General features: G+C 39.4%; 1 protein-coding gene across 4 annotated transcripts in view; it reads right to left on the reverse strand.

Moving 5' to 3' along the window:
• RTKN2 (rhotekin 2) overlaps positions 1-12,177 on the reverse strand; it is a 118,615-nt gene that overhangs the window by 8,998 nt on the left and 97,440 nt on the right. For all 4 annotated transcript variants that reach the window (XM_088841915.1, XM_088841912.1, XM_088841914.1 and 1 more), the window contains one exon: positions 2,691-2,856. In XM_088841915.1, the coding sequence (XP_088698041.1) occupies positions 2,691-2,856 (166 nt within the window). The remainder of the gene's footprint in view (positions 1-2,690; positions 2,857-12,177) is intronic.

Raw genomic sequence — 12,177 nt, forward strand, 5'->3', positions numbered from 1 at the left:
CTCCACTCCTCAAGCTGTCCATCCACAGGCTAAACACACTCCATTAGTGTTTTCTCACAATTTCCAGTTTTCTCACCCTCATGATTTTCTGCTCTAGAGCTAAAAGAAGTAATTGAAATATGTTCTAAGTATCAAATTACTCTTACTTTATTCTGCCCTAGATATCTATCCTCTATTTTGTTGCATACATCACATTTCACTGAAGATTACAAGAAGCTACATTTATTACTAGGAGAATAAAAATTCTAAAGCACAAGTCACTCTTTGGGATAATATATGCACTTCCATTTTTGCTTCAGATCTTCATATCTTACACAATGAATTCTAAACAGCAAATGTAATACTATTTATACTTTAAAAATTAGACTGCCAGATTTTATCTCAAAAGCATTAAATACTAAAGTGGTAGCCAGACCTGAGAACCTAGTCGTCATCACTTTATTACTTAGTAAAAAAATTTCATGAGATTTTTTTAAGTTTAATTTTTAATTGGAGTATAGTTGCTTTACAATGTTGTGTTAGTTTCTACTGTACAGCAAGGTGAATCAGCTATACGTATACATATATTTCCTCTTTTTTGATTTCCTTCCTATTTAGGAAGGAACCATAGAGCAACTGAGTAGAATTCCTTGTGCTATACAAAAGGTTCTCATTAGTTATCTATTTTATACATAATATCAAGTGTCGATCCCAATCTCCCAATTCATTTCTCCTCAAATGTCATGAGATTCTTACCCCACCAACTCCCTCTTTTAGCATAATAAATTATTTTACATAATTTGAGGAATGAAAACATGAAATCAGATAGTTGATACCTAGACTATACTATTCTCACATTTTTACTCCTCTTTCCTGTTTTTGTCTACACAAAAATTTTAAAACGTCAGTGTATGTGTGTGCATACTAAGTTGCTTTGGCCATGTCTGACTCTTTCTGACCCTATGGGCTGTAGCCCACAAGAATACTGGAGTGGGTAGCCATGTCCTCCTCCAGGAGATCGTCCCAATCCAGGGATCAAACCTGTGTCTCCTGCAGCACCTGCATTGAAGGCAGATTCTCTAATGCTGAGCCACTGGGTAAGTCCTTAACATGCCAGAATCATTTCTAAAAGTAACACAGTCTTCTATAAGACAGACTCTATAAATCAAGAGCAGTTAGGAAAGCAGTTAAAATTTTAGCTGTAATCAGCAAATGAGAGGAAGCTGTTGTCTTTTAAGTCACACACCTAAAATCAGCTGAAATTTTTGTAGTACATTCAGGTAAATGTAACAAATATGTAAACATCTACTAGTGTTAGTTGTTCAGTCGTGTCCAACTCTTTGCAACCCCATGGACTGTAGCCCACCCAGCTCCTCTGTCTATGGAATTCTCTAGGCAAGAATGTTGGAGTGAGTTGCCATTCCCTTCTCCAGGGGATTTTCCCAACCCAGGGATTAAACCCAGGTTTCCTGTATTGCAGGCAGATTCTTTACCATCTGAGCCATCGGGTAAGACTCTTTTAAACATCTACTGAGTGCCAACGGACAATACTTAAGGAAAACAAGTTCTGAAGAATCCAAGAAAGCCCTGGAAGGAATCCTTTGGTTCCCTGCAGTAAACCTGAAATCTATTCAGGCTTCAATTTTCTCATTTTAAAAGCAGAGAGAAATAATTTCTATTTCACTGGGTTGTTATGAAAAATAAATGAAGCCATATGGTATTCGGAAATTAATCAATAAATTTATTTCCCTTTTCTGCCCCCTCCCAAACCATCACTGTAATAACTGGCCAAGCCATGGATCAGAGTATGCTTATAAAAATTAATCTGAGGACTGCAGATATTAACTATTTTAGAGAGTTCTCAATAACAGCTCTTAAAATGTCTAGGATTAGGAGCTAATCCTAGATCCTAAAATAACTGTAGGATTATCTCGAAGAGCTGCAGAAAAGATTTCCTATTGTTTAAAATGGTTTTACTTTGCAATTCTACAGAAAAGTATCATAAAGACATAAAATACTGGTTGAATCTAACAGTAGGCTTAGTTTGCTTAGAAATAGCCATTATCAATAGCCTACATTTTCAATATACAGTTTCAATATTTTTGTTGATAAAATTCCTCCTTAAATTGAGAATATTAGAATCTCAAATATTTTACATACTGTAACTCTGTTACGTTACTATCACATTGTTTTTATAATCCATGTCATTGAACTGTATTATTGAAACTGAAAAACCATATGTGCTGTTTAAAAAAAATCTCTTTGGATGATGTCCAAATGATATAATGAATCAGGAGTCAACAGAAGTCTACATAAAAATGAATCTCCTTCTGAACATTTCAATATTTTATGATCATCACTATCCTAGAGAAGTTTTTTTTACTCATATAGCTTATTATCCTTTTGATCGGAGAGACCGCCTTAAGCCATTCAACCTAATATTCTGAGAAAATGTGGTTTGCTTGTTTTAGGGACCAGAACTTAAAAGTAACAGGCAATGGTACTAGGAATTCACAGGTATTATTAGTCATGCACTAGGGAAAAATTAACAGAAAAAAGCATCAATGCATTGATGATATACTACCATTTTATTCAAGAGCATACAAATTCTTAATACAAACTATACAACTGTAATTTTAATATTTAGTTTGCTATGTACATCTTTTCATGCTACATGAATATACTACTAGAGAATCCAAATGTCAGCTTACTAAGATCAAAGAAATGCTGCCAGAAGGCTTCCATCCACTTCTGAAGATCTTCTCTATTGTCAGTTGAAAATATATGAGTTACAGCCTGTCCAGCAACAGGGTTGATGACAGAGAAATTATGAATTCTTTTCGTTTTATCCTTATCCACTGCCCGAATTCTGGTTTCCTAAAAATTAAGGCAAAATTGGTGTTTAACAATAGACTATTTCTATAATGATCAAATAAATGTTTCATTGCACAGCTACCATGTTTATACCAGATGCAATTACAATCTTTTTGCGGATCAGTTGAAATTTAAAATATGTAATTTTGAGAATTTTCAATATTCAAGCTCAAATCAAGAAAGTTTTTTAAAAATACATAAAAAATACAGAGTAATGTTTCAAAGTATACTACATGTAGCACTAATGTTAAATTACAAGAGATTAAAACATAACCTCTGTTGATCTCTCAGTTTAAGTAGGAGTTTGCTGTCTTTTATATACATCTTAAAATTTGTAATAAAACAAGTATGTTATAACTGTAATGAGTTGTTAACTGTATTTCCAACAGTAATAAAATAATCAGTAAAGTATGTTTCTTATTCTAATATTCACTCATAGAATACAGTGCTATCAGTTAAAGCAGTAAAATCATAACGTAACATTTACATAACGTAGTAAAGTTAGGCTTTCATCATTAACATTTATTTCATATGTAACATTCATTTACTAAGCTCATAGCTAAAGATCCATAAAGTAATATAAATTTGAAAAAGGTAAAAATTATTTTTTAAAATGATGAATGCACCACTTTATAACAAAGGCAACAGCTTCATACATGCTGATAGTCTAAACCTTTTCTTTAAATTTTTTTCAGTATTTATTTTTGGCTGTGTTGGGTCTTTGTACTGGACGTGGGCTTTTCTCTAGCTGCAGCAAGCAGGGTGGGGGAAGTGGGCTGTTAACTCTTCATTGTGGTGCACAGGCTTCTCACTGAGGTGGCTTCTCACACTGGGGAGCACAGGCTCTAGGCAAACAGCCTTCAGGAGTTGCAGCTCCAGTGCTTTAGAGCACGGACTCAGTTGTTCCAAGGCATGTGGATTCCTCCCAGATCAGGGATCGAATCCATGCTTCCTGCCTTGGAAGGCAGATTCTTATTCACTGTGCCACCAGGGAAGTCCCAATCTAGGAAAGAGGAAAGTCCCTTTTTTCTGAGTGGTAGTAGGTATGACACTGTGTGATCTGTCTTGTGTTTATGTGTAGAAGAGACCATTCCCAAGTCACATATATGCATTGCTACGTCATGTGATAAGTTAGCAACTACAAGTAGTTTCCTAGGAACCATGGAAAAAAAGTCTGAAATAGACCTATTAAGCAAAGATGGTGATCTGGCTGCCTGGATAGTGACTGACACTTACATTTTTCTAGCGCAATGCTCTTCACTAGAAATATGTTGTGTGCCCCATAAGTAACAAGATTTTCCAGTAACCAAATTTTAAAAAGGTAAAATGAAACTAGTGAAAATAATTATGTAATAGTAATTAATATATTATTTTAAAATAATATATTTTTGCAACCCAGATATTGAAAATATTTTAACATGTAATTGACTAAAAATGTTGAGATATTTTACATTGTTTTTTTCACACTGAAGTCTCAAAAAATTCCAGTCTGTATTTTATAATTACAATATATCTCAACTTGGACTGGCCAACATCTTAAGTGCCTAACAGCCACGAACGGCTAGTGGCAACTGTACTGAGTAGAGCAGGTCTAGAGCTGGATCGTTAAGCCTACTGTAATGAATGCAGACTACTTGGCTGGCAGTTACAAAGGCTGATTCAGAGTGGGAAGAAATTATTCACTTTATACTGAATATAGAATGAAGAGAATCTGTGTGTAGAGTCACACACCAAAACTGATATATATATTTAATGATGTTCTATGTGGACATTTTACAAGTAGCTAAGAGTTTAGAAGAAAAGCTATCCATTCCCTGAAAAACAGGTAAATATGAGCAGGTGAACACCATACAGATGACATAAAATCTTTTCTGAAGGAACTCCTATTAAAAAATCACAAGAAAAAAATGTATGCCATATAAAGTGGTTCAGTTCAGTCACTCAGTCACGTCTGACTCTTTGCAACCCTATGGATTGCAGCACACCAGGCTTCCCTGTCTATCACCAATTCCCAGAGCTTACTCAAACTCATGCCCATGGAGTCTGTGATGCCATCCAACCAATCATCCTCCGTTGTCTCCTTCTCTTCCTGCCTTCAATCTTTCCCAGCGGCAGCGTCTTTTCCAATGAGTCACTTTTTTGCATCAGGTGGCCAAAGTACTGCAGTTTCAGCTTCAGCATCAGTCCTTCCAATGAATATTCAGGACTGATTTCCTTTAGGATTGATGGACTGGATCTCCTTGCAGCCCAGGGGACTTTCAAGAGTCTTTTCCAACACCACAGCTCAAAAGCGTCAATTCTTTGGCGCTCAGCTTTCCTTACAGTCCAACTCTCACATCCATGGAAAAACCATAGCTTTGACTAGACGGACCTTTGTTGACAAAGTGACATCTCTGCTTTTTAACATGCTGTCTAGTTTGGTCAAAGCTTTTCTTCCAAGGAGCAAGCATCTTTTAATTTCATGGCTGCAGTCACCATCTGCAGTGAGTTTGGAGTCCAAGAAAATAAAGTCTCTCACTGTTTCCGTTGTTTTCCCATCTATGCGTCATGAAGTGATGGGACCAGATGTCATGATCTTAGTTTTCTGAATGTTGAGTTTAAAGCCAACATTTTCACTCTCCACTTTTGACTTTCATCAAGAGGCTCTTTAGTTCTTCTTCACTTTCTGCCATAAGGGTGTTGTCATCTGCGTATCTGAAGTTACTGATCTTGATTCTAGCTTTTGCTTCCTCCAGCCCAGTGTGCCTCATGATGTACTCTGCATATGAGTTAAATAAGCATGGTGACAATACACAGCCTTGATGCACTCCTTTCCCAATTTGGAACCAGTCTGTTTTTCCATGTCCAGTTCTACCTGTTGCTTCCTGACCTGCATACAGATTTCTCAAGAGGCAGGTCAGCTGATCTGGTATTCCCATCTCTTAAAGAATTTTTCACAGTTTGTTGTGATCCACACAGTCAAAGGCTTTGGCATAGTCAATAAAGCAGATGTTTTTCTGGAACTCCCTTGCTTTTTTGATGATCTAGCAGATGTCAGCAATTTGATCTCTGGTTCCTCTTCCTTTTCTAAATACAGCTTGGACATCTGGAAGTTCACGGTTCATGTACTGTTGAAGTCTGGCTGGAAGAATTTTGAGCATTACTTTGCTAGTGTGTGAGAGGAGTGCAATTGTGCAATAGTTTGAACATTCTTTGGCACTGACTTTCTTTGGGATTGGAATGAAAACTGACGTGGAAAATGGTGAGTAGAAGGACGTGTGCTCATCTTCTCCTGTGAAAAGTCCAAAACTACAACTCCTGGCTGAACAACCTGGAAAATGTTGGATCCCACCAGAAAAGATACCCCATGTCTAAGGGCAAAGGAGAAGCCCCAGAAAGATGATAGGAGGGGCGAAATTGCATTTAGAATCAAACCCCCTACCCGCCAGAGACACTCAGAGGGCTCAAACAAACCTTGTGAGCACCAGGACCCATAGACCCCACAGAGACTGAGCCAGAACTGTATTTTGAGTGTCTCCCGCAAAGTGCCTGCCGCAGGGGCAGGGGCTCTGGGTGCAGCAGACCTGAGTATGGCATAAGCCTCTTGGGGGAGGTCACAATTAAGCCCCCATAGCGCCACCAGAACTTAACACAGGACTGGGGAAACAGACTCTTGGAGGGCAGAAACAGAACCTTGTATGCATCAGAACTAGGAGAAAGGAGCAGTGACCCCACAAGAGATGGACCCAGACTTGCCATGGGTGTCCAGGAAACTCAGGCAGAGGCGTGGGTCAACAGTGGCCTGCTGCAGGGTCGGGGGCACTGAGTGCAGCAGTGGATGCATGGGACCTTTTGAATAGTCGGTCACCATTACCTTGAAAGTTATGACCAACCCAGAGAGCATATTAAAGAGCAGCGACATTACTTTGCCAACCAAGGTCCGTCTAGTCAAGGCTATGGGTTTTCCCGTGGTCATGTATGGATGTGAGAGTTGGACTGTGAAGAAAGCTGATCGCCGAAGAATTGATGCTTTTGAATTGTGGTGTTGGAGAAGACTCTTGAGAGTCCCTTGGACTGCAGGAAGATCCAACCAGTCCATCCTAAAGGAGATCAGTCCTGGGTGTTCACTGGAAGGACTGATGCTGAAGCTGAAACTCCAATACTTTGGCCACCTCATGCGAGGAGTTGACTCACTGGAAAAGACTCTGATGCTGGGAGGGATTGGAGGCGGGAGGAGAAGGGGACGACAGAGAATGAGATGACTGGATGGCATCACCAACTCGATGGACATGAGTTTGAGTGAACTCTGGGAGTTGGTGATGGACAGGGAGGCCTGGCGTGCTGTGATTCATGGGGTTGCAGAATCAGACAGGACCGAGCCACTGAACTGAACTGAACTGAACTGATTACCTTCATTACCTCCACCATAGTTTGGCTTCAGGTCAAACAACTGGGAGGGAACACAGCCCCACCCCAAAACAGAAAATTGGATTAAAGATTTACTGAGCATGGCCCCGGCCATCAGAACAACACCCAGTTTCCCCCTTAGTCAGTCTCTTCCATAAGGAAGCTTCCATAAGCCTCTTATCCTTATCCATCAGAGGGCAGTTCAGTTCAGTTCAGTGGCTCAGTTCAGTTCAGTCGCTCAGTTGTATCCGACTCTTTGCGACCCCATGAATCACAGCACGCCAGGCCTCCCTGTCCATCACCAACTCCTGGAGTTCACTCAAACTCATGTCCATCGAGTCGGTGATGCCATCCAGCCATCTCATTCTCTGTCGTCCCCTTCTCCTCCCACCCCCAATCCTTCCTAGCATCAGACTCTTTTCCAGTGAGTCAACTCAACGCATGAGGTGGCCAAAGTATTCGAGTTTCAGCTTTAGCATCAGTCTTTCCAATGAACACCCAGGATTGATCTCCTTTAGAATGGACTGGTTGGATCTCCTTGCAGTCCAAGGGACTCTCAAGAGTCTTCTCCAGCACAACAGTTCAAAAGAATCAATTCTTCGGCGATCAGCTTTCTTCACAGTCCAACTCTCACATCCATACATGACCACGGGAAAGGTTGGTCATAACTTTCCTTCCAAGAAGTAAGCGTCTTTTAACTGCAATCAGCATCTGCAGTGATTTTGGAGCCCCCAAAAATAAAGTCTGACACTGTTTCCACTCTTTCCCCATCTATTTCCCATGAAGTGATAGGACCAAATGCCATGATCTTCATTTTCTGAATGTTGAGCTTCAAGCCAAACTTTTCACTCTCCTCTTTTACTTTCATCAAGAGGCTTTTTAGTTCCTCTTCACTTTCTGCCATAAGGGTGGTGTCATCTGCATATTTGAGGTTATTGATATTTCTCCCGGCAATCTTGATTCCAACTTGTGCTTCTTCCAGCCCAGCATTTCTCACGATGTACTCTGCATAGAAGTTAAATAAGCAGGGTGACAGTATACAGCCTTGATGTACTCCTTTTCCTATTTGGAACCAATCTGTTGTTCCATGTCCAGTTCTAACTGTTGCTTCCGGACTTGCATATAGGTTGGTACAAAAGTAATTGTGGTTTTGGACCGTGAACTGAAAATCATTATAACTAGGCTTAAACACACCTTTATTAATCAAAATAGGAACCATTACAATAATACATTTTTGCCAATGAGAAATAAGTTTATTTGTACAGAGTAAAAATTCATGCTTTACATTTCAATGAACACTTGCAAAGCTTTTTCTGCCTCCTACTGATTGTGGAGTGTTTTCCCTGCAAAAAGTAATCAAGATACTTGAAAAAGTGGTAATCTGCTGCCAAGCGGTCAGGTGAATATGGCAGATGAGACAAAACTTCATAGCCCAGTTCATTCAACTTGAAGCATTGGTGGTGTGACGTGAGGTCGGGCGCTGTCATGGAGAAGAACTGGGACCTTTCTGTTGACCAGTGCCAGCTATAGGCATTGCAGTTTTTGGTCCATCTCATTGATTAGCTGAGCATATTTCTCAGATGTAATGGTTTCACTGGGATTCAGTAAGCCCTATTGGATCAGACCGGCAGCAGACCACCAGTGACCATGATCCTTTTTGGGGTGCAAGTTTGGCTTTGGAAAGTGCTTTGGAGCCTCTTCTCGGTCCAGTCACTGAGTCAGTTGCTGCTGGTTGTCACATAAAATTCACTTTTTGTCGCATGTCCAGCTGAGAAATGGCTCATTGTTGCTGCATAGAATAAGAGAAGGTGAAACTTCAAAATGACGATATTTTTTTTTGATTCGCGGTCAGCTCATGAGGCTCCCACTTATCAAGCTTTTTCACCTTTCCAATCTGCTTTAACTGAGTTCTTCAGCAATATCTCATGTGGGTTTAAGAGGATCAACTTTGGTGATCCTCTCAACTAGTAACTGTCAACTTCAGATGGCAGGCCACTGTGTATCTCATCTTCAAAGCTCTCGTCTCCTTTGCAAAACTTCTTGACCTACCCCTACACTGTTTGTTAGCAGTTCCTGGGCCAAATGCATTTTGTTGACGTTGCGAGTTGTCTGTGCTGCTTTCTGATCCACTCTGAACTCAACCAAGAAAAAAAAAAATCACTAGAATTTGCTTTTTAACACCATTTCTATAATCTAAAATAAACATAAAATTAACAAGTAATGTCATTGGTAAAAAGATATAAAGCAAGATATGCACATTAAAATGATGTATAACCTAACCACATTTATTTAAGAGTGTATTCCAAAATCAAAGGACAAAGTTCAACAATGCAAAACCGCAATTAAATTTGTACCAACCTAATATACAGACTTAAAATGGATTTAATTTTTAAATGAGATTTTTATAGATGAGTAGGCAGAATTTTTAATAATACCAATATACCACTTCAAACAAAAATAGCTATGTAGAAAATCTGACAACTTGTTCATTTATATCCTCTACAAGAAAACAGTACAAAAAACAGTACAACATAGAAATACTGAGCACTGGAGAAGACTCCTGAGAGTCCCTTATACTGCAAGGAGATCCAACCAGTCCATTCTAAAGGAGATCAATCCTGGATGTTCATTGGAGGGACTGATGCTAAAGCTGAAACTGCAATACTTTGGCCACCTCATGCGACGAGTTGACTCACTGGAAAAGACTCTGATGCTGGGAAAGGTTGGGGGCGGGAGGAGAAGGGGACGACGGAGAATGAGATGGCTGGATGGCATCACCGACTCTGTGGACATGAGTTTGAGTGTACTCCGGGAGTTGGTGATGGACAGGGAGGCCTGGCGTGCTGTGATTCATGGGGTCGCGGAGAGTCGGACATGACTGAGTGACTGAACTGAACTGAACTGAACATTAACTCTGATAGCAATAAGTACCACTAAATCTTTATAACACGAGACGATTTTTAAAGGTACAAATGAAACAGAAGATATCATCTGAATTAACTTCAATATGTTATCATCCAAAATAATTCAACTAATGAGAAACTTTTTTCAACCAAGAAAGTGCATATCAAAGAAAAAGTGATTAAAAAGTTTCTGATAATGTCAGAAAGTTCGTGCAATCAGTTTTTCACTGTGGAAAAGTATCAGTAATAGTGCTCAGGACTTCACTTCCCAATGAGGAATGAATTAGAAAATACAGGGTGCATTTTAGGGTTGTTATAACTATGGGCTCGCACAACGTATACATGGGTGAGTATCACCTCTCAGCAGGGTATGAAGGCGAGCAATGTGGGGATTCTTGCCCCCATTATTTACACCAACTAAAATATTGCCTGGTACCCACTAACGGATTGAAAAGTAATAGATGAATAAATGCATAACAAAAGACTCACTCAGATAGCAATTAAAAGTTTGATACTGAAAGACTCAGATCCTAGAGATAATCCAGAGTCAGTATTTATAGATGAGGAAAAATGTTCTGAGATAAGTGTTCTCTCCAAGGTCACTTTCTTGTTTTGCTTTTGCTATTTCCAAAAGTTTTAGCTGATTTGAGAGGCTTTCAGTTCAGTTCAGTTGCTCAGTCATGTCTGACTCTTTGCGACCCCAAGAATCACAGCATGCCAGGCCTCCCTGTCCATCACCAACTTAGAATAATACAAATAAAATCAGAGAAGTCAATTTTGTAACAAAATACAATTAACTCTTGAGTCAAAAGAAAGTTTTTCATTATTTTGAATTAAAACTGTACTTTAACTTCTCCATTTCTGTGGTAATGGAAAAATACCATATCAGATAGATTTATAACTTGTTTACTTTACTTTTGAATATGTGACTTATAAAATGTCTACTACATACTCAGATTATGATAATTAAATACTCTTTCCTACTAAATGGAATCAGAGTTCTTTAAAGAAATGGTTCATTTCCAGCCTGGCTCAAGAAATAGGATAAGTCTGGAAAATCTTTCCTACCAGAAATCAAAGATTACTAAGGTTGTATCAAAAAGACTCAAGAGTAAACTTGAAGACGCTTCCAGTAGCCAATTAGAGGGCAAGAAGAACTGTACAAAAAAGATCTTCATGACCAAGATAATCACGATGGTGTGATCACTCACCTAGAGCCAGACATCTTGGAATGTGAAGTCAAGTGGGCCTCAGGAAGCATCACTACGAACAAAGCTAGTGGAGGTGATGGAATTCCAGTTGAGCTATTTCAAATCCTGAAAGATGATGCTGTGAAAGTGCTGCACTCAATATGCCAGCAAATTTGGAAAACGCAACAGTGGCCACAGGACTGGAAAAGGTCAGTCTTCATTCCAATCCCAAAGAAAGGCAATGCCAAAGAATGCTCAAACTACTGCACAATTGTACTCACCTCACAAACTAGTAAAGTCATGCTCAAAATTCTCCAAGCCAGGCTTCAGCAATATGTGAACTGTGAAATTCCAGACGTTCAAGCTGATTTTAGAAAAAGCAGAGGCACCAGAGATCAAATTGCCAACATCCGCTGGATCATGGAGAAAGCAAGAGAGTTCCAGAAAAACATCTATTTCTGCTTCATTGACTATGCCAAAGCCTTTGACTGTGTGGATCACAATAAACTGTGGAACATTCTGAAAGAGATGGGAATCCCAGACCACCTGACCTGCCTCTTGAGAAACTTGTATGCAAGTCAGGAAGCAACAGTTAGAACTGGACATGGAAGAACAGACTGGTTCCAAATAGGAAAAGGCATACGTGAAGGCTGTATATTGTCACCCTGCTTATTTAACTTCTATGCAGAGTACATCATGAGGAACGCTGGGCTGGAAGAAGCACAAGTTGGAATCAAGATTGCTGGGAGAAATATCAATAACCTCAGATGTGCAGATGACACCACCCTTATGGCAGAAAGTGAAGAGGAACTAAAAACCTCTTGATGAAAGTGAAAGAGGGGAGT

This window comes from Moschus berezovskii, chromosome 12 (assembly GCF_049115385.1).
Source record: "Moschus berezovskii isolate FMDL1 chromosome 12, NW_MosBer_1.0, whole genome shotgun sequence".
Lineage (NCBI taxonomy): Eukaryota > Metazoa > Chordata > Mammalia > Artiodactyla > Moschidae > Moschus > Moschus berezovskii.